This window comes from Ovis canadensis, chromosome 2, assembly GCF_042477335.2.
Source record: "Ovis canadensis isolate MfBH-ARS-UI-01 breed Bighorn chromosome 2, ARS-UI_OviCan_v2, whole genome shotgun sequence".
Lineage (NCBI taxonomy): Eukaryota > Metazoa > Chordata > Mammalia > Artiodactyla > Bovidae > Ovis > Ovis canadensis.
Genome location: NC_091246.1, coordinates 252,782,801 through 252,805,373, shown reverse-complemented (window position 1 = coordinate 252,805,373; position 22,573 = coordinate 252,782,801). Strand labels below are relative to the sequence as shown.

General features: G+C 51.5%; 1 protein-coding gene across 3 annotated transcripts in view; it reads right to left on the bottom strand.

Moving 5' to 3' along the window:
• UBR4 (ubiquitin protein ligase E3 component n-recognin 4) overlaps positions 1–22,573 on the bottom strand; it is a 131,301-nt gene that overhangs the window by 71,668 nt on the left and 37,060 nt on the right. For 2 of the 3 annotated variants that reach the window (XM_069579255.1, XM_069579258.1), the window contains exons 27-51: positions 22,421–22,518; positions 20,697–20,854; positions 19,738–19,947; positions 17,898–17,999; positions 17,490–17,590; positions 17,045–17,243; positions 16,480–16,668; positions 16,002–16,065; positions 14,016–14,207; positions 13,399–13,469; positions 13,161–13,308; positions 12,501–12,728; positions 11,695–11,865; positions 9,885–10,067; positions 8,879–9,037; positions 8,389–8,541; positions 7,697–7,924; positions 6,936–7,093; positions 5,801–5,972; positions 5,354–5,555; positions 4,032–4,195; positions 3,383–3,599; positions 2,316–2,532; positions 1,535–1,567; positions 360–423 (exon numbers count right to left, since the gene is read on the bottom strand). In XM_069579255.1, coding sequence (XP_069435356.1) covers positions 360–423; positions 1,535–1,567; positions 2,316–2,532; positions 3,383–3,599; positions 4,032–4,195; positions 5,354–5,555; positions 5,801–5,972; positions 6,936–7,093; positions 7,697–7,924; positions 8,389–8,541; positions 8,879–9,037; positions 9,885–10,067; positions 11,695–11,865; positions 12,501–12,728; positions 13,161–13,308; positions 13,399–13,469; positions 14,016–14,207; positions 16,002–16,065; positions 16,480–16,668; positions 17,045–17,243; positions 17,490–17,590; positions 17,898–17,999; positions 19,738–19,947; positions 20,697–20,854; positions 22,421–22,518 — 3,881 coding nt within the window. The remainder of the gene's footprint in view (positions 1–359; positions 424–1,534; positions 1,568–2,315; positions 2,533–3,382; positions 3,600–4,031; positions 4,196–5,353; positions 5,556–5,800; positions 5,973–6,935; positions 7,094–7,696; positions 7,925–8,388; positions 8,542–8,878; positions 9,038–9,884; positions 10,068–11,694; positions 11,866–12,500; positions 12,729–13,160; positions 13,309–13,398; positions 13,470–14,015; positions 14,208–16,001; positions 16,066–16,479; positions 16,669–17,044; positions 17,244–17,489; positions 17,591–17,897; positions 18,000–19,737; positions 19,948–20,696; positions 20,855–22,420; positions 22,519–22,573) is intronic. The other variant, XM_069579256.1, reaches the window with a different exon arrangement.

The window sequence follows — 22,573 nt, the reverse complement described above, 5'->3', positions numbered from 1 at the left end:
CCCCCTCCCCCTCCCCAGCTACCAGGACTAGCCAGGGCTCCATGGGCCACAAGGAACAAAACAAACAACTTCAGAGATCACAACCCTCCCACAACATCGGTACAGAGATCGAGACCAAGGTCAGGACTCCTGCAACAGTGCTCTTTAATCAGCACTCATCCTGTTTACAGAACACTTTCACTGTGGGTCCCCTGGAAATAGGACATAAAGCCTTAAGCTGAAGACTCCTCTGGACCACCTTTGCAAATTAAGATCATGCTATAAATGTACTTGAGCTGAAAGGCTTTGGGGCCTCTGGCCACTCCACTGACCTCCTGCCTCTTCAGAAAGCTCCCATGTGCTTTAAAAGAGTAACTTGCCTTCTCGATGATTGGGCCAACAGCAAAGCAGCTTTCCAGGGCTTCTAAAGAACTCACAACCAGCCTGGGGAGACAGAAAAGCTGGCCTGAGCACAAGAGTCCCCCTTCCCTCCGCCTGGTGCTTTAGCCTGCGCAGACTACAGTCCCGAGGCCCTCAGGGACAGCTAAGTGAACGCCAAATACGAAATCGAAGCACGGTAAGACCGGCCACAGGCCCCACACGAGTCGCTCCCGGTGTCACAGGCCAGAAGGAAACTGGCTCCTGCTCGTAGATCAACCTGTGGCCACGCTCGTAATCCACGACTCAAAGACAGGGCTTTCCTTCCTCAAAGAGGATAAGGGCGCTTCCTTCTGCTGCCTGCGGCAGGGATCACGGAGACAGGCTTAACAGTCTCGATGCGACAGGACCCAAAGCTCAGGTGCCCGAGACCAGTGGGCAAAGGGGAGACACAAAGGGAAAGGGTCAAGCCATCTTCTCACACTGGGAGAGCTGTGGCCACGCTCGACTTACACCTCCAAGAAAATGCACAGAAGCACTTCCTAGAAGTCGCCCAGTGTGGGGAAGAGAACCAACTGGATTTTTAGGTTCATGCCAATTACCAACATTCAAAGGGTACAATGAAGCCCCTTTAGAAAACGGGGCAATTTTCCCTAAGGGAAGGATAAGAAGCCCAACCACTGAAGGGTACAGAGGGCAACACTCCCCAGGGCTCCCTCATGTGCGCTTAAGGCAGCTCAGTAAAAAGACCAACATCACGAGGGCTGAAGCTCTGGACAGACAGGGGACAGTGTGGAGAAGGCAGCTGGTAAGAAAAAGGTCAAGGGGCAGAGGGCAGCAGCAGAGAGGGACCTGGGGCATGAAACCTAGGAGGACAGAACAAGCTCCCTGGCTGTTCCGACGACAGACCTTCTCCACTGACTCAGCGCCCCACCCTCCTCACCCCTGCAGAGGGCGGAGGGGGAAGGCAGGGGCGGCCGACACCAAGCGCGCACGTCCAACCCCCCGCATTCTCCACGGGGACACGGGACAGCTCTGCAGCCATGCAACGATGGGGACAGAAAGAAGCAGCAGGACTTGTCCACAGAAGCGGAATCAACGCAAAGCCACGCCATCAGTTACACGGCTCTCTAACACACACTCGCTCGTGCAAAGAAATGAAAGAGGACATACTAACCGGTCCAGCTTGGTTAGGGACTCAGTTTCAGAACTTGGGGGAGAAGCAAAAGAAAAAAAAGGAAAAAAATGTGAAGCTCAGAGAAACCTGGAAGCACATCCTAAGCAAACAGTGTAAGAGTAGAGTGGGACGGGTGTGAGGAGACAGAGGGAAGGAGGGCGGGGAGGCTGCTGGTGGGAGGCGGGGGTCCCAAGCCAGGCTACTCCGATGCCTTCAGTGTAAGAGCTGAACATCTTACACTCTGAGTCGCCGCATCTACCGCGGCAAACCAGCACAAAGAAGCCAAGCGCAGTGCTTAAGAAGGCCACTGGGGGGAGCCCCAGGGGGCTCTGAACTCCACTACAAGAAGCCTGCGACAGCCTCTTGGCAGCAGTGTTATTACCACAGGAAGTAACTGCTGCAGAGAAAGATGAAAAGATGACGAGATCGGAATGAAAGGGAAGAGTTTTCCCTACGATTTCAGCAGGACTGGATCCTAATCTCTAACTCTGGCTCAAGCGTCGTCTGGTCAGCAGCCTCTGACTGCTCCCAAGGGCACCTGAGCAGTAAGAGAAGGGAAGGGACAGCAGCCCCCGGGCAGAGCCCTGGGAGTCAGCCGGCTCTGAGCACGCCGCCAAGCCCTGTCTGCTCATCAGGAGACCCTGCGTGTGGGGGCAGTGTGAAATCCTGAAAATCACAGGCCAGGCCTGGGACACTTAGGAGGGGCTGGGTCTCTCAAGACAGGTTCCGCCGGGAGAGCGGAGCCGGCGAGAACAAAGGGCTGCCCCGCCAGCGCCAGTACCTCTCCAGGACGGTTCCGCCTGTGGCAGCGGGGGCCGCCGAGTCGCTGTCTCCAGTGCCGTTGCTCTGGGTCAGGTTTGAAGGACAGATGTTGCTGACGGAGGCAGCAGGGAATTCTTCCGGAGGCTCATCAGGCCAGCCAAACTGCTCCTTAGTCTTGCCATAAATTTTCACGGCATCGATCATGGTGACGCCTGCTGGATCCACCGAAGCCCCAACTGCAACAAGCACGAGAAGCCTTTAGGAAGCACGCTCTCTGCAGGGCGACACCACCCCCTCCAGAGCAGAGACCAGACTGGTGTGGACAACGTGGTGAGCCACACCCAGGTCACAGTCAGAGAGGAACTGCATCTCCCGAGACTTCAGCAGCACTTTCACCTGGCACAGACGCTGGGTACATGCAGACACAGTTCCATGAACTGAAAGTCTGTGACGCCTCCTACTCAGAAAAAGAGACCCCAAACACCAGTGCCGGGATCCTCTGGTGCCATCAGAACACCATGTCTCCCAACTCCACCCCCAGGGACCTCTAAACACTCCTTTTGTTCAAAGTACAGATCATCCTCATTTGTACTAACAGCAACTGTTTCTGGAAGAAAGAGTATCAAACAGGTGGCCAGTAAATGGCAGGGAAAGTTGTCAACCTCATGGAAGGCCCAGGGATGTCTACTCTGAGGTTTTAAGGGCACTGCTAAACACCTCTCATTGACGTGTGCCGAGGCCCTCAACTGCACCTTCAGACCACTTCGTGACGGCAGGTGTTAATCTCGCTGCCTTTCTGCCTAGACAGGCAGGCAGCCCCATCAGCAAGGTCACCCAAGCGTACAGAAGGGAGCCCTGAAGCAGCTGCCTCTGTCTATACCCCTCCCATTCTCAAGTATATCCCTTTCCTGTCACCTTGCCTTCTTTATATCTCAAATAAAGCTCAACATTTCCTGATGGCAGAGATCACAGAGCTATCGGTAGAGCAAGGGGACCCCAGAATCCTGCAGAGCCGCAGAGAAGTGGCCCCTCAGTCAGAATTAATCATGAGATGGATACAATTTGCGCCAGGAGCTGGGGACTCACTGAAGAGGTTCAGCTTCTTATCAGCCTGCAGGGCTTCTTCTCTGGTGAAGGGAAAGTCGAACCAGCGTGAGCGACTGAGGTTAAGCTGCATGGTTCTGCCGAAGATCTCAATGTACGACGGGGCCCGCTCAATCGCCTGGGTCCCAATCTGGATGCGCATGCCTGTCATCACCATGGTGCTGTTGTTGTTACTGATCTCAATGGTGAAGCCGCCGGGCTGGAGCGGGGAGAGGCGCACATGGCAAAATGCACACAAGCTCTGAAGGGCCAACTTCCGGGCCTCCCGGAGACAGTGACACACGTGCGATCCTACATAAGACCTTGACCCTTTAGTTCCTTGGCAATGACTCCTTTGCTTCCAAGGACGGGAAACACCGCAGGGAGGAGACCCTTCCATATTGGGCTCCTTTTCTCCCCGGCATTAACCACCTCCTGCCACTCTGTGCATGGTAACCCTGCTGGTAACACAGGAGCAGGAGCCCTTCTGCATGGAGCTGAGAGTATCTGTTCATTCTGGGACCATTAGACTAGAGTCAAGGGTTAGGGAACTGAGTCTTGCACCCTGACAGTACAGGTGTTCCTCAAACCATACTGCTCGCGAGCCCTGCTACCTAAGGACTGCACCCAGGGCTGTGCAGCCGGTCCTCACCTTGGTGTTGGCCACATACATGCCAGTGGAATTCAGCCGGTGCTTTATCTGCTGTGCATTGTAGACCTGCAGGAGGTCATTCCCACCAAACTCCACGTCGGTCAGCTGCTGGTTGTGCTCAAAGAAGTCAATGGGGAAGGTCACCTGGCTGGAGGTGCGGGTTGCTGTGGAGGGCAGCGCCGGGGGGCCAGAGAGCATCGTCATCAGTGTGGCCCCACCAGCTCTGCCCGAGCTCACACGCATGCGTCCCAACGTTAGGCCAACGCGGGATTACACGGCTGGTATCACTATGATGCCTACACGTGGTCAGCTGCCCAACAGTCACCACCCCCAACCACAACATGACCCTGCAGGGCAAAGACATCTGGGGTCAGGATCTGGAACACTCACTCACAACAGGCTCTCTCAGAACTGGCTTATCTAAAATAAATAACAGAAACTATTTCTTTATAGAGGAAGAGCGGCACAGTTTTCTCAAACACAGGCTCTAGAACAGACTCCAGGGAGTGGGAAGAACGCTGCAATGATCTTTTTGCTGAGACCTAAATTCAAGCGTTCACTCCTGGAAGAGTCCTGCTTCACCACTCAGGAGTAGGCCTCCCAGCTCAGACACCTACGATGGCTTCCACACGGCGTGCGCGTGTGCTCACTCTCTTCAGTCATGTCTGACTCTTTGTGGCCCCTTAGACTCTAGCCCACCAGGCTCTGTCCACGGGATTTTTCTGACAAGAGTACTGGAGTGGGTTGCCATGCCCTCCCCTCCAGGGTATCTCCTCAATCCAGGGATCGAACTCATGTCTCCTGCATTGCAGATGGATTCTTCAGCTGAGCCACCAGGGAAAACCTGGCTTCTACGCTACTTGGTGAGAATAAGCCAACAGGGGGCGGGGTCTGCTCCCCCGCCAGCTCCGTCCTGCCCACTGCATCAGGCAAGCCACCTTCCCTAAACCCAGAGAAAACGATCTCAAACCAGGCCCAAGAGAGCACCCTTTCTTGGGCACCTAGGAACCACTGTCTGCAGAGGAGCGCCAACAAACGTTTGCCTGCACAGAAAGAGGTGGCTGCAGGAACCCTGACTCTGCCTCTGGGGGCCAGCTAGCGCCGCCTCTGCCTCTAGAAGCCACACTAGCAGGACAGTCCCCATCTCTTTGTCGCGCCACAAGGCGTGTGAGGTCTTGGCCGGCCAGAGGCTGAACTCGCGCCCCTGCGCTGGAAGTGCAGAACCTCGGCCACTAAAGAGGCCCAGCCCCGCGGTTCCCGGGCGTCCATGGCCGTCCACCCCGGGTCCCCTCCCCAGGCAGGCCTCGGTGGCGGGGCCTTACTGGTGGCGGCTGCCTTGCGCTTGCGGACGGGCTTCATGACGCTGATGACGCTGCTGGGCTGCAGGGAAGGCTGCAGCCAGTAGGAGGTGCTCTCCACGCTGGCCATGTAGATGCGCAGGCTGCCGTCCTCGCACAGCAGGATCATCGTCGTCCGCTGCTGCTCGCTGCAGGCCGTGTGCCTGATGGCCACCATGTCCTGGATCTAGGAGGAGGGGGCGGATCGTGTTAGTCCCCACACCCACGGACCAAGACCTACACAGAGAGGCAGAGAGGCCATTGGTTTCACAGTCAACGGGGGGAGTGCAAAAGGCCGGCAAAGAAAAGGCATCTAGGAGAAGAGTCTTCATAGGCCTCTGTCAGAAGAGCTGGCAAAGGGACAGGGTATACAAACACAAAACCAGGGCAGGGTCGCGGGCTACTCAAGCGACCGGGGAGCGCGGCCCTCACCTTTGCTTTAGCAGGAAGAGTCTTAATCTCCTGGATGAGGAAAGTGTCTGGCTTCACCATCACCACGAGGGGCACGCCTGTAGTCTGCTGGACACAACACACCAGGCCAGGGTGGTTCATCACCTCAGACCACTGACACAGAGCAGGAGGTGCCTTACTGCCGCCATTGGAGCTGCGGACGACACAAGCAGCCCGTTAGGGCGCCACCCTCCCTCTTTCGCTGACCGGAAGGACACCAGTCAGGGCGCCACCCTCCATCTTTTGTTGACCGGAATAACATCCTCACTACCTACTGGACTCCCAGAGAACTATACCCACCCGAGGACTCAAACTACCCAGAAGCCTTCAGTTTTACTCTGAGCCACACGTACAGTCTCACACACAACACGCGCCCTAGCGCGAGTCCTGGTCCAGGCTCTCCCCTGTCTGAGGGGATCGGTGACCCTATGTGCCTAAGGCTATCAACTGCACAGGCCCATGGAGGTGCCAAAGGCTAACAACCCATTGTCCTTTTAAGAATTTCCAAGCATATCAAGCTATGAATGAATGGTGTCCATTTTATTTCACCCCAAACCAGCTGATTCACAAAAAGAGGGCAGAGAGAAAGTGCCGTAATTGCTTTTCAGTGGCCGAAAGGAAAGAGGGGAAGAAACCTTAAACCTTTTCTGCCTCCTCCTTAAATAAAACAGCCCCCACCTCACATACCCCTACCTTCTGGAAGCCTGATGGCAGCACCCACCTCCCAAACTCCCACCATGCCCCATGGACTGACATCATGTTCTATTTACTGATCAACACCTCCCCGACCCCAACCAGGAAGGAAACTTCAAGGGCATCTTAGCAGCAGGGATGTCTAGGAGAAAGAAACTGACATTCCCTTCTGAAAACTCTCTCATCAAATTAAAATCACATTTGCTACCTTGACCATAGCTTTTCCTTCTACGTGACAGTGGCCCCCACAAACTACCTCTAACAGCCTGGGGGACAAACCACGCAGACTGGCCAACCTACCAACGCCAGATGCTGCCTAGTTGAGAGACCCCAGGCAGGGAAGGGAGAGCCCCCAGGAGGGGGCGGAGCTCCCCTACTGAACACGGGGCGCTGTGGAAGTTCAAGGCTAAGTGCTGAGCCCCACCTTTTGATGCTGATGGAGAAGAGCTGCAGCACCTCCAGAGTCGTCCTGCTGATGGTGGCTGCGAATGACCTGCCTTGGCAGTAGCTGAAGAACAGCAGCTGCAGCGCGTGCGAGTAGTAGACGGACACGCCGCCGCCCGCCACCTGGCTGTTGCTGTCCTGTCACAACAGACACAACACCCACATTACGTCCCCAGGCCGCCGGGGCGCTGGCGGGCCCTTCGGCTGGTCACTCATTGTGTTTATTTGCTTTGGAATGTACGCAGGTGCTTTTCCTGATTTCTGGCTGCGCTGGGTCCTCGATGATGCACGCAGGCTTTCTCTACCTGTGGTGAACACGGGCTGCTCTCTAGCTGCAGTGTGAGGGTCTCGCTGCAGACCACAGGCTCTGACACTCGGGCTGCAGGAGTTGCAGCAGCCGGCTCAGTATCGCGGCTCGTGGGCTTGGCTGCCCCATGGCGTGTCAATCTTTCCAGACAGAGATCAAACTCATGCCCCCTGCATTGGCAGGTGGATTCTCAACCACTGGACCCCCAAGGACGTCCCTGGTCATTCACTTTAGACCATGATTAAGGGCTCTCACTCTCCAAGCAGGAGATCCCTGTGGTAAATCTTAAAAATACTATGAGAATAAAGGAACTTCAAGTTTAATCCTTAAGAACTAGAGTTTTGCTGTCATGTAAAAGTTAAAAGAGAGACACTGAAAAAGCCACTACGCTGATGAAACCTAGCCCGGAAGGAAGCGGCACCATGCACCCTAACCTTCAGGTCCTCGTGGTTGACCTCCAACACGCTGGTGACATAGAAGGGTCCCTGCTGGGCACTGCTGGCCTCCTCCATGAGCTGCGTATAGATGTGCCCCGCCGAGGACATGATAACAATGATGCTCTTCCCCTCCTCGCTGAAGAGGAAGGTGACATCTCTTATCTTTGAGCTGGGCAGGAGAAAGTAGAAGGTGGGACTCAAGGCATCAACCGATAGGTCATAAATCTGCAAGAGAGAAGGAAGAAAGATCGAATAAGGGAGGTCTCTCTCAGCCCCAGGCCCAAACGCTCCCGGTGCAGCAGGGAGTGGTGGTGGTGAGGAAGGGCACTCTTCTACTCAGCACATACCCGTCAGTGCTAGGCACTGGGCACACAAAGATAAATAAGGTCTCTTTTCACTCTCTCTTAAGGGATGAGCAGAGGAGACACATAAATTCTATACCAAGAACAACAAATAAGAGCGGTGCGCTGAGTACAGCAGAGACTGAACCAGAACCTATGCTCTATTACCTACACACACATAGCTCCTGCGCAGCAACAGGACAGAGAGTACCAAAATGTTAGGAGTCTTTATTTTTAATTTCTAAAAGAAGCTAGCACACGTAATGGAGATCTGCCATTCAGAACGGCATTCTGAATTTAAAAGCAAAACCGCTGTGGGACCAGACAATGAAAGAGCTGCACCTATACCTTGACAAAGTCTGCGGTGACGATCGCTAACTCGGTCTGTGAGCCAGGCAACCACACGGCTTTGATGATGAAGTTCCCTGTGGCCAACTGGGGGTGCAGAACCAAGTGATCCGAAACAGAGCCAGAGCTGCTGAAGGTCAGCACGTGGCAGTCCTGAGCACGGGTGGAGGAGCAGAATGGTTACAAGGCGATCTGGAAAGCAAGCTAACTCATTTCAGCGTTTAACAGTGCCTCTTCTTCCCCGGCACTCCCTGCCTCCAGACAGTACTCAGACTGTCGAGCAACACGTTCAAGTGTCAAGAACACACAAAGCTTATTTCCAACAGAAGAGAAATCTGGATGAAGTGGAAGAAATTCAGAGACTTCTTTCGTGTTCCCAATGGCTTTTAAGTTCCAATCTCAACAATGAGTAAGAGAAAGTGGAGCTAAGAACAGGAGAAAAGGTCACAGCGACCCGTAGCTCAACAGAACCAAACTGAATCAGGATTACCTTCAGCCCACAAACGGCCAGGTAGTCCTCCTTGCAAGGATTCCCCGTGAGGCTCAGCACAGTGAAGGGCACCGGGGCAGAAGCCAGGCGGGTCAGAGTCAGCTTTCTTTTGCTGGAATCCGCTTGCTTCAGGAGAGCAGAGAGCTGGAGGACAGTGATCTGCCAGAGAATGATTACCAATTTATTCTCAACCCTCTCCCTCTCAGAGAGCACCAGCAATAATAAAAGCTCCTTCACTAGAGCTACTGATCTGCAGGCTGTTTTTGTGAGCAAGTCTCTTCAAACACCCAAGACCAGTATCAGCCTCTATTTTCTCTAAGGAATGGCATGCCTTTCATTTCTTCTTTCTAGAGGTGAGCAAAGAAGCCAGCTTCATGCACTCCGCCCGTAACACACTGAGCAGCCGCGCGCACTACTGGCCCCCCTCGTCTCTCCGTGAAAATGGTTTGAAAGTCTGTTAGAACTGCTTGTATCTCTAGTCTCGTTTTCACTTAATGTTAAGGTAAAACAAATGAGGACGCCGGAAAACAGAAAAGCTTGAGTTAAGACACTCTCCTCTAACTTCTCCTGTTCTATAAAATTCCATAAACTTCCCTGGGTCTTCAAGAGGGCTGGGAGCACAGGGAAGACCTAAATAAGGACCACCGAGCCCTCCTGGGCAGACTCTCCTCTCTCCACTGTGTCCTCCAGCGTGGCTAACCTGAGACAGACTGCAAGCCACACTGTCCTGGAAGCCTCCAGTCGTTACCTTGGCCCAGGGGTCTGACTCACAGAGTGGGAACTGACTCATTAGTCTCTGTTCCAGTCAGACTGGTTCTGAGTCTAATAAAGTAACTCAGGGTTCCAGCAGCAAAGCTTGTTGAGATCTGTCCCTGAAGCTTTGCTAGAATTCATAAAAACAGACGTTTTCCTGGCGAGCCAGTCTGAGTGTTGCCCCCTGTGTGTTCTGCTCAGCACCTACGACAAGCATGGTCTCAAATGAGAGGGAAGGGATTGGAGGACCCACCTTGCCTTTCTCATGGCTGACAGCCAAATGCTGGCGGCGCCCGTGAGGGGAGGAGAGCACACACATAGCCACCCTCCTAAGCACGTGGGCGCTGATCAGCTGGCGAATGGTCTGACCCTGGTCTCCGCTGTAATTCATCCGAACATTCTCAAAGGCACCTTCCTGGGAGCCTAACGTGGGAACCTGGCAAAGACGGACACAGAGAGAGTAGGCAGTAATGAGGCGAAACAGAACAGGTGGAATCACACACACACACACTGCTCGTATGACTGAAATACTGTACAGTCTAATTACTCGAGAGCAATGGCTTCCGATTTCTAACCCACGGAGAGTTAATTCACCAAAATTACTGCCAGTCCAGTAAGAACAATGCAGTAAGTGCTGCACAGAACTAAGTTAACTTAAGTGCTGATTTTTTTAAGTGTTAAAAAGCACCTCTGTCTTTTCTTTTAGGCCACGCCACACAGCTTGTAGGATATCGGTTCTCCAACCAGGGATCGAACCCGGGCCCTCAACAGTGAAAGCACTGAACCCTAACCACTGGACCACCACGGAATTCCCAAAATGCCCTTTTAAAAAATGAAACGATAATGATGATAGTGTGTTTTTTTTTCATTGATTTACCCCAATAAAATTAAAAGTCAGCAACCTTATGGATCACCAACACCATCCCAATATTTTTCTAGTTCCATCTTTAACATCTGCAAGTCTAAAACCACTGCTCTAAAACTGTGACTGATTTTTAGGGGAGGGAGGTTGGCCATTGCAGGATCTTAGCTCCCTGACCAGGGATTAAACGCAGACCCCCTGCAGTGGAAGCACAGAGTCCGAATGACTGGAACCCTAGGGAATCCCCAATGGTGACCGATTTTCAATGAAACGTCAGAATATCTGTGTGTCTGTCTGTGTGTGTGCTACCAAGTGACCGTGTTGCCCTCAGAAGCAGGCACCCTGTGAGATCTATCCGTGCGCCTCACTCGTTGTTATGCTATCCTTCCAGAAGTGCGGGAGTTTCCTTTCTCCTTTCACTCTGGCTGCTCTGGATCTCCTCTGCCGCACACAGGCTTCCTCCAGTCGTGGTGAACAAGGGCTACTTCCTGCTCGGTGCTCGGCCTTCTCGCTGCAGGGCTTCTCCCGCTCTGGACCACAGGCTCCAGGCTTGCGGGCTTCGGTAATCACAGCACACGGCCTTAGCTGCTCCCACATGGGGGCTGTCGGTTCCCAGACCAGGGATCAAAGCCACGTTCCCTGCCTTGGCAGGCGGCTTAACCCCTGGCCCACCAGAGACACAGCTGCTCAAGAGGCTGAGCAGACCACTCCAGGAGTCCTCCAGTCAGCGCTGGGCAGCAGGCGCACAGTGGACGACGACTTAGAACTTAGCACCCACGTCACAGCAAGAACGAAAGGAAGACAACCTAACAGGCTCTAAGCCGAGGAGGACAAGCACTGCTTCTGGATGCAATACGAGCCTTGAGGGAGAAGACCCAGTAGGGAGGTCTTTAGCACAGAAGACACTCCTGGCCACTGAGATTGCCCCCAAACGTCACTCCTCACACACAGGGGTTCACATATTTACGTGAACTGAAAAGGAGACTTATGCGCTGTTGGTCCAAGTGACCTTCCATCCCCTTCATTAGAAGACACACCTCACATGCCGTTTTTCACATTGGGCGTCATGGGTTCTTACAGCCTAGGTTCTGAACGCCCACGGGTGACTCTCTAGGGTGCGTCTCGGAGCACCGAGCGCCCTCTGGCTGCCCAGTGGGCGTGCTGGCTCCCCAGGGCCCCGGCCCCGACGCCGGCCACTCACCATCAGCTGGTCTGTCATCTCGACAGCCTTGTCCACCGTGTGCAGCTCCCGGAGGGCCTGCTGGGCCCGGCTGCTACTCCCCACCGCGGACGCCTGCTGGAAGTTGGTCTGAATGGCATCCATGAGGAAACTGAGCATGTCTAACACGAGAGGAGCGAAGGAGAAATTGGCCTGAGAAAAATCCAAATACACAAGTGAAAAAAAAGGACGGGTCACACTCGTCAGCGTCATCTTGCCAGTAGCGACCTACGGAACCCAGGACCCCGCTTCCCCACTTGAGCTATGTGCTCCAGCCCTCACTTCCCTCTGTCTGAGCACTGGATTTGATCCCAGTCAGCATGCGACTGGGCCACTAAACCAGGGGCCCCATGCTGATAAGCACTGCTTCCACACACACACCGCGCTCAGTGAGACATCTAATGTGGGTCCAGTCACGCACCACTTGGGAGACTGAGACGACCACCACCCGACGACCACCCACTGCTTTCTGTGTCTTGTGCTGCAGATGAGGGGCCTGCGCCAAGAAAGGGTGCCCCGGAGCATCACACACCTTCACACAAACCCCCAAACATCCTCAGCCACAGACTCCCTGTGAAGCAGTGATTGACCACACACACGACTGCTATTCACATGATGGATATCAGTAACCTTGGAGGACAAAATAACCACTGGTGGAATGGGAAGGAGAGCGCTGTGCCAGGCTCCACGCTCTGCTCCCGTGCTGTGCACCGCCAGAGCCCACCGGGCTCTGCAGCCCCTCCCACCAGGCCCCACCCGGCTCTGCAGCTCCTCCCACCAGGCCCCACCTGGTTCTGCAGCTCCTCCCGGCAGCCCTCCACGGTGCGGCACAGGCTGCTCTTCTTGGGCTTCTCTTCGTCAGCACCCTTTCCGTCGCTGATGGTGACCTTGGCCTTGTCCGCCGGGGCGGTGCTGGTGTGGCGCACGAGACTCTCTGAAGCCCTGGGCTCAGTCTGAAATGCTGACTCCTTCATGGTGGAGCTCATGCCACTGCTGGGAGTTCGCTTCACCAAAGCCTAGGGACAGGAAATGTCAGAGGCCCCCAATTTCTTGTCACAAGCGCAGATGAAATACTGCCTAAGATCTCGGAGGAAAAATCTGACTCAAAGGGGAGACTGGCTAACCATTTAAAGAATATCCAAAAGCCTGAATTCTAATCTTTGTGGTATTCCCCTAATAGCTAACACTTTACCCACTCATAATGACAGGTCTTAAAATTGGGGTAGGGTCTTTGATAACACTGCAAGATCTCTAAGGATACTGCAAGTTCTACTATCCTAAGTGAAGTGTTTAGGCCATGACTATACAACTGATCACTGACAGAACCAGAACTTGGTCCTAGACCCAGGACACCATGAAGGTGACGTGGGAAGTTCCCAGTTTGGCTTACACATCTGTATCACTAACAAGTCACCCTTTAGAGCCAAGGGAATGTTCTAATTTCTCACCAAACAGCTGCCATCTTCTTTGGCTCCACAGTCACAGAAGAAGGATCCATATTTGGCATAGGAAATCTCATGATCCTTGTGGCATACTTTGGCACATACTGTGCACACACCCACCCCATCAACCATTTTGCAAGTGTGACAGTGGTACCTAGAAAGAATAAGAACCAGGCAATGAGTCCAGAAGTCCCCAAAATCAACGGCCTGGAAAGCCCCACCAAAAAGGAAAAACTACTCTTACCAATGCTGGTTCATGAATTCTTTCTGAGTGATGGTAAAAGTGCAGAGTTTATTGCAAAGAGAATCTTCATCCTTCAAAGATAATAAATTTTTTAAATCAGAAATACATCCTTCCACACAGGCACCCATAAAAACACACCCTATGGAAAATAAACCACTGACTTCATAAATGACTCGTAGAAACCTATTCCAGCTGGGGAGAGCTTGCAGGCTATAAATGTGATCCAATTTCAGATAAGACCTTCAGGTTTTGTGGCTAAGAAAAAAATAAACCTTACGCTTCCTCTACAACGCAGCTCACACCATCCGCCTGAAAAACTCATCACAGAAACTCCATTCTGGACGCAACAACCAGTGGGAACGGCAGCCCAAGTGCCTCTAGAGGGAAGAAGGCCCAGGCTTGTTTTTAAGGGTCCTTCCTCTCAGAGGTTAGAGTCCTACGACTTGTTCTGCAGGCCTGGAAAATCAGCCTGGCATTAGTCATGAAAGCTCGGAATACGCGACAAGGACTGGGAAGAGCCCTGAAGTGCACAGGGGCCAAAACAGAAGGCCAAAGGCCTGGTAACGTGAGCTCTGCGAGTGCCGGTCAGCCATGACTGTGGTGGTCACTCCACTTACTGAGTCCTCGGCCTGGGAGTCTTCCTCTTCCACTGCCAGCTCCTCCACCCAGTCGGAGTCCACCTCGATCGCCCGCTCCTCGCCATCCACGGAGAGGTGACTCGGCCCCTGGCCGTTGCTCTGGCTCAGGGCATTGGTGACATCGGCCAAGTAAGCCATAATGTGGCACGTGCACTCGAGGACTATCACGTGCTATAAAGAAGACCACCACACCACGAAAGGTCAGCTCTCCACATTCCATCACCATGCAAACTGTGTTTTCTCACGCTTTTTCCAATAAAGCTCAAGGAACAGCACAAAAAGCAGAGAAGAAAAATAGCATGTCTTAATTATCTATTTCCTTAGCTCTTCACACGCAACAGCAAGTAGCTGGTCAATAAACTGCACAGGGACTCCCCTGGGGGGCCAGTGGTTAGGATTCAGCACTTCCAATGCAAGGGATGTAGGTCTGACCTCTGGTCAGGGAACTAAGAGTCCATATGCTGCATGGCGTGACCAAAACTTTAAAACTTTAAAAAATAAAGAAACTGTATGCCATCAGTATGATTCACCCCTTAAGCACAAAGACGACTCTTTAAAAATCATAAAATAGGGCTTCCCTGGCGATTCAGTAGTAAAGAATCCACCTGCCAATGCAGCAGACATGGGTTTGGTCCCTGATCCAGGAAGATCCCACAAGCCACGGAGCAAATGAGCGCGGGGGCCACAGCTACTGAGCCTGTGCCCTAGAGCCTGGGAGCCGCAGTTGCCGGAGCCCTCGAGCCCCGGGGCCCAGCTTCCACGGCAAGAGAGGCCACTGATCCCAGAGAGCAGCCCCTGCTTGCGGTGACTAGAGAAAGCCCAAGCAGCAACAAGGACCCAGCACAGCTAAATAAATGAATATATTTTTTAAAATTTTATAAAATGAAGTACCACATAAACCAGGAGAATAAAGTTGAAACAGACACAAAAATCACTTCAGGAAAAACTAGACTGACACAGAGAACGGAGTGGTGGTTCCAGAGGCCGGGGGTAGGAGGGCGATTCAGTGAGGCGGGTGATGTGAGTCAAAAGACAAACTTCCAGTCATAAAATAGGCAAGCCATGGAGAGGAGATGCCAAGCATGGAGACTAGAGTTAATGCTAATGTATGCATATCTGAAAGTGGCCAAGAGAGTAGGTCTTGAAAGTTCTCACTACAAGGAAAAAAGTTTAACTATGTATGGAGACGGATACTAATCTAACTATGTATGGAGACGGATACTAATCTAACTATGTATGGAGATGGATACTAATCTAACTATGTATGGAGACGGATACTAACTTAACTATGTATGGAGATGGATACTAACTAGACTTGGATCATTTTGCAATGTATACAAACATTAAATCACTACAGTGTAAACCTGAAACTAACACTCTATGTCAATTACACCTCAAGAAAAGAGATAAAAAGACTACATTAAAGCATGAGTAAACTCTCATTGGCTTTTTTCCCTGCCATAATCATTTTTTTAACCATTAGTGAAAAACATTTAAATTAGCCACAATGACAGGCTCGCAGGTTGGGTGGAGCGAGAAAATGCTCGAATGCAAGGTTTCTGCCAGTTGCCACCCTTCTTCTCAGCACAGTGGCCTGAGCCTCCAGATAACGTGAACAATTCTAGCATCTGGACTGGAGATGCGGAGGTAAACGCTAACCCACGTTTGACACTCAAGCACACAATTCCGATGCAGGAGCAGCGAACAATTTCCCAGAGAATGCCAATATCTAAAAATGGCAGAAATTCACTGTTTTAAGAAGGATTCTGCTGGATGTCTGTTTGCAGAGCATTTCCTCGGGCTCACTTCCTGCCCCAAGAAGAGGACTGTGGGTGTGCCCTTGGCACTGGCACACTTCGAGGCCTTTGAGACCCTGGGCCTCCCCTCTGCAGGGGCTCCAGGGACAGAAACCAACAGCAACGGGACTTCCATCGCTCCCTGGCCGCCGCCGCCCCTCACCCTCACCTTTCCATGCATGACGCCGGCGTTCAGTTTTTCAATCACGTTCTTCTGGGACAGGTACTTCTTGCTGCCAAATAAAAAAAAGCGGGGGAGATGGGACACAAAATCATCTAAGGAACCAAAGAACGGAAGCATTTCCATGGATCTTGCATCAATTTGTAGACAAAGTGAATACAGGCATTCTTTGGAAATTATATGGGTCATCAGCGATTAGGGGGTTCTGTTCCTATCAGAGATAGTTGGTACACTTTCCCAAGACTTCTAGGAATAATGAATAAGAAACTCTACTAATAAAAGAGCAGAGATTAAATCTAAAGTGAACTGACTGAATCTGCAGTGAATAATCCCCAATAAAAAGACAGAGCTTCAAGTTTCTTTTGTACTCACTCTGAGCTACAAAAAAAATAGCCTGCAATTAACTATCCCCCTTGAGAGCAACAGTGTCACATACAGATGCAACCCTCCCATTTCATCTTCTTACCATCTACTCAGCCAGTCCACAGCAGCATTATGAAGCTGAAGATGGCCAGCACCTTGACCTGCACCCGCCAGGGTAGCCATGACAACCATGAGTTCAGGGAAACCGGTCCCATCACCGTTGGCCAGCATCTCTGTTGCCATGGGGATCAAGGTGCCCAAGAGCACAGCACACACACCTTCCCCAACTTGACTGGTAGAAAAGAAACAGCGCACTGGTAAATATTCAGTAGGACTCAGTATTGAATTTGTAAGAATTCAGAATTTCTAGGAAGCGTTTACAATTAAGCGTTAAATGCATGACCACTCACTAAGCCAAGTCGTGCACTTGGGCTGCTAGACCATAAAACAATCACACGTGTTACAACTGCCAGGAGAAGCCACTGCAGAAGTTTCCTCAGGGGAAAAATCAAGGAGGTACGCTAGAGTCCTTGAGTCTATCGAGAGGGGGCTGCGGGATCGCTGCAAATGCTTCAGGACTGACTGCGGCTGAAGGAAGCACAGCTGCAAACACTCTCGCCCTGTTGCTGGGGCTGTCGGAACGCGTGATATGAGCGCGGGCGCGCTACCTGTTTTCCCGAACAATGTAGGTGGTCAGCAGCTGCAGCAGCTGCCTGTTCTCCTGGATCACGTCCAGCTGATCGGAATCTTTGGGGGGCGATGCAGTCATGCGGGTGAGCCATGCCTGGAGACGCGCAGGCTCCACGCAAGCCAGCTGGGCCAGGGAGCCGCAGAGACGCAGGAGGCTCGGGTTAGGGCTCTTCTCCGCTGGGGACAGAGCGAGAGGCGACAGTCAGTGAAGGAGGGCGGGGGGAGGGAAGAGGCCCAGACCGTGAGCCAGGGAAGGGGGAAAGGCTCCAAGCAAGCCTTCGACTTCCTTCCAAACTTTCTCTGAGGAATTCTCTCCACTTGTTAGCATTCTCCTGCCGTAGTTACACTCGGGCAGAAGATAGGCACAGTCATTAGCTGGACATCAAAGTTCCCCTAAGAAGATTATTAAAAGCTGCCACTCACTCAGCTGGAAGAGTTTAGTGAAGAATTTCAAAACTCGGTTACAGAATTTAGCAGAGAGGTTCTCATTGGCTGTTGCCATCATGATCTGCACAAGTTCTCCACTGAAAGGCAGGAGGGGAAAAAAATAGAAGAATCATGTTAAGTGTCACATAAAAAGCACCCTCTTCTATTTCCTCACAATCTCATCCCCTCTAGGAGAACTGTCACCTGTGAGTCAACAATGCCAGCGAGTCAAAAACAACCCCCTTCACCAATAACCTCAAGGCGCCAGCAGCTAACCAGTCCTCCCGGAAGTACAAACATCTAAGCAGGCTTTTGTATTTCCCGAGAGAGCAACCAGGTCAACACAGTCCTTGCTTCCGGAAGGCATTCAGAAACCCTCACTGAGAAGAACGCAACGGAGCTCACCTGTCAGAGAAAAATTCCTCCATAGCTTTACGAGCCTGGCTGCTCTCCAGCTGCTTTTCCAAATACTGGAGACATTCCTCTAAGATGGATTCATCGAGTCCACTGAAAATCCAAAAGAAAAATTAACTATAGAAACAAGGGCTGCTTTGATGTCCTAATACTACCTTTAAAAATTCAGAAGTCTATGGCTTTCCCTGGTGGCTCAGCAGTAAAGAACCCACCTGCCGATGCAGGGGACACGGGTTCGATTGCTGGTCTGGGAAGACCCCACCTGCCATGGGACAACTCAGCCCATGCACCACAACCACTGAGCTTGTGCTCTGGAGCCCAGGAGGTGCAACTCCTAAGCCCACAAGCCGCAACTGCTGAAGCCCAAGCACCCTGGATCCTGTGCCCCCGACAGGAGAAGCCGCCACAAGGAGAAGCCCACGAACCACAGGCAGAGAGCAGCCCCCACTCCCCACAACCAGAGAAAGCCCACACAGCGACAGAGACCCAGCACAGCCGAAAGTAAGGTTTTAAAATATATTTTAAAAAACCCAATTTTAAACTATTAAAAAAAATCCTAAGCCTATTTACAGCTACACCTTGAGGGCAATATTTAGTTTTATTTTGTCAAAGCTTGGCATAAACCCTGGCATACAGCAGCTGCTAAATAAATGAGGAATTAAAACTGCAATAGAACAAAAAATTCCTAAAATCTGAGATAAGTGATGCAGTCAGTAGCTAAGAGTTCAAAGAACCAGAGCTGTTATCTCAAACTATCAGGAAGAGGAGGGAAGGGAGGGAAGAACTGGAGGGGGAGAGAGGGCGTAAGGGAAGTGGGAGACGCAGGCATGCTACGTCACTTTTCTCTGCGACCCCATGGGCTGCGGCCCCCAGGCTCCTCTGTCCATGGGTTTCTCTAGGCAAGAGTACTGGAGTGGGTTGCCACGTCCTCCTCCAGGGGATCTTCCTGACCCAGGAACTGAACCTACGTCTCCCGCCTTCGCAGGCAGGGAGGAGTGACAAAAGAGAAGTAGGGAGAGAGGGAAAAAAAGCAGCAGCCTCTGGTGAAAACCTGGATTGCTTGACAAGAAGAAGGCAGAAAATCCCAATACCTGGAACCGTTTATCTATATAGTTCTCAGTGGGATACAACTGTACTCAACTGCTCTTTTAAGACTCGCCTACATCAACGTGGCCTACACCAGCATGGTCAAAGAGCGCAATGAGACCACCTTCATGCCGCAGAACATTTATCTCACAAGCACAGTGGCAAAAATGTTAGAGACTGTGTCAAGCTCCTTTGCACACATCACCACATCTAGTGCAGCGTGCTTGTTCCTAAGGATGAATCACAGGAGAGGATTCCAAGTAAGTTTCCGTATGTGTCCTCAAGAAGGCAAAATGAACACAAACACAGAACTTTCTATTAAAAAGCACAACCAGAGACTTCCCTCGTGGCCCAGGGATCAAGGATGCACCTGCCAATGTAGGGGACACAAGTTCAATCCCTGGTCTGGGAACTAAGATCCCACATCCCTTGGGTCAACTAAGCCTGAGACCTAACTACTGAAATCCCCGCGCCCTAGAACCCATGCTCCACAATGAGAAGCCACTGCAACAGGAAGTCCTCGCACAGCAGCGAAGAGGAGCCACCTGCCAGCTCCCCAGCAACTAGAGAAAGCCCATGCGCAGCAGCAAAGAGCCAGTGTAACCAACATGACCAAAACTTAATTTTTCAAAAAGGCACAACTGTAGGCTGTTAATGAATGACAGAGAGAAGCAAGTGCTGGTGTCTTTTACCGGGAGTAGCAGGAAGCCACAGGGACCGGCAGCCTCTCCCCAGTCGGGCTCACCTATTGGGGTCCGCGTGGTTGGCCAAAATGTTGTAACAGCCGGTGATGAGCTTCTCATACACACGAGCCAAGAACTCATCAGACTCCGCGGGGCCCAGGACGCGCTCCAGGGAGTTGCTGCTGATCTCAGCCACACTCTCAGTGCTCGACTCCAGAAGAAGGGGGAGCAGTGTCCGGATTACTTGTGCCGGGTTCATCTCATCGGACCAGCTTCAGCAAAGAAAACAGAATCTAATCAGTGAATGTACTCTGAACAGCTGCAAGGGGAGGAGAGGGCAATCCAGCCATTTCTTGAGAAGGGCTTTTTTCCCGGGACAGTTGTTTTTCACACAGGCACAGTCTTGCTACTTCATGGTCTCCTTTCTCATCACTGTATCAGAAGTTAAAATCATTTCCATTTGAAAAATCCACTCATTAAAACATTAAATTAACTACATAAGATGTATTCTGTAATACTTAGAAAGGAAAATTTACTGCAACCTAAGCTAGTAACCCTCCAAGACAACCTTTCTAGAAGAACTGGCAGGAATCTGGATCACTTTTAAGGCAATGAGACACAAGACTTTACTCGTGACCCATGTACAGGAAGCCTGCCCTAGTCCCCACGCTGGCAATGTCCGAGCTCTGCAATGAACCTGGAGAAGCATGACCTCAAATACGTCATTGTCACCTTAAAACTTAAACCCAGAGCACTTCCACGTCACAGTATGATTTAAAGCCAGCGTGTTTTTTCTGAAACACTCTACACATAAAGAGGGGGAGGTCCTCTGGTGCCCTCCACATCTACGTTCAAAATCCTTCCAGGGAGACACTCACACTCTAAAGCCACAGGCTCTCTCTGCTATAGAAGCAGGCAAAACAAGCACTACCACGCAGTTAATGTAACTCTCGCTGTCTTCCTGCAGCTATGACAGAGCGCAGGCGCGAAGAGCACTCAGGGCTACGCAGCTGGTACTCACACTATGAGGTCTCCAGTCAGCCTGACCAGGGAGAGGAGGGTGTGCTTCAGGGACGCAGCCAGGGGCAGACTCTGGCCACAGAGCGTTCCCAGGTGGGCAGCCTGCACAGCACTGATGTAGCTCTCAGAAGGGACGGTGTCATTGGCAAAGGCGTTGCGCTGAAAGGAGGCAAAGCAGACATAAATGGAGAGACCATCCATCTCCAGATGCTTACACGAGCAAAGAAAAAATCGAAGACCCCACTGGGGTTCACAGACAGGGACTCCATTCAATATACACTCTGAGTCACCCTGGGAAGGAAAGTGGAACGGAGTGAATGAAGGGAGTGGAGCGGAGTGAATGAAGGGAGTGGAGCAGAGTGAATGAAGGAAGCAGTGACCAAATTTTAGTTAGTACGAGTTAAAATTTTAAAAGGGCAACCCTGGTGGCTCAGCGGTTTAGTATCCACCTCACAGTGCAGCATACACTGGTTCGAACCCTAGTCCAGAAGGACCCCACACGCCCGGGAGCAGCTCAGCCCACGTGCCACCACTACTGAGTCTGTGCCGGAGAGCCTGGGAGCCCAGCTCCTGAGGCCTGTATCCCCCAGAGCCCGAGCTCCATAAGGGAAGCCACCGCAACGAGGAGCCTGCGTGCCACAGCAAAGGGCCATCCCCCTCACTGCAACTAGAGAGAAGCCCGCACAGCAAGGAGGAGCCGGCGCAGCCACAAGGAAACCAGGTCTTTGAAACAGAAAAGGTAAAGTTGAGCTAAAATTTAGTTACTACAAAGTTAAGACACCCAATACCACTTTTCAAAGAATTAGGATATATTATATTTAATATTAAAACTATGCTTGTTTGCCTCTAATAAGGGAAAGATCAGGATTTCACAATGCATCTGATTCCCCATTACAAATATCTTAATTATCCTTGCACTACAGCTCCGGGTGATGTAAATAGAGGTCACGATTACAAAGCAAGGATAATAAGATTATAACACTTGGTTTTCCCAAAGAACTGGAATAACACAATAATCTGTTAACAGAGGTTAGTCTGAGGACGGCACACGGGAAGGTCAAGGGGACTGACAGAAGCTTCAGCAGTCTTCTGAAAGCCCAGAGAACTTAAATGCTGCCCCATAAAATTATGGCAGAAGGGGCAGGTTCTTGACATAGAACCTAAAAGGGAAAGGAAACAGTTAACATTTACTGACAATCCACGTGCCAGAAAATGTGCTAGGCACTTTCCATCTAATATCCTTGATCTTCACCTCCCAGTGTTTAACAGATGAAGAGCCTGAGGGTCCTAGCAGTTGATCCTCGAATACCACAGGGGTTGGGGTGTTGACCATCCATGCAGTCGAAAATCCATGTATACATTACAGTTAGCCCTCCGTACGTGCAGTTCCACATCCATGGATTCAACCAGCCACAGACCATTTAGTACTGCAGCCTAGACTCAGTGAAAACAACAGTGTATAGATGGACATATGCTATTCACAGCCCTGTATTGCTGTAATAAAGTGGCTATCCTATAACACAATTACATACTTCTTATTCCTGGCAAAGTGATGATGAGTATCATTTGGGTAATTCAAGGACCTGACTACGGGCTCAGCCACAGCAACTACTACTGCGGCACGGTAAGATCTCTCGGGAGCCAGCTTAAGCCTAAAGAATAAGAACAGAACGCAGAAACCAAACAGGGCTCCAAAGTTCTACTCCCGGACAGATGGACACTCACCCAGGACCCAATGTTGGGAAACTCGTTGGTGCTGATATTGTTCCAGGATTCACACACAGTCTGAACTGATGATGGTAGATTCTGAACCAGCGTTGGACCTGGAGGCAACAGAAAGGACAAGGAATCATCACAAGAAAGAGAGAGAGAGAGAAG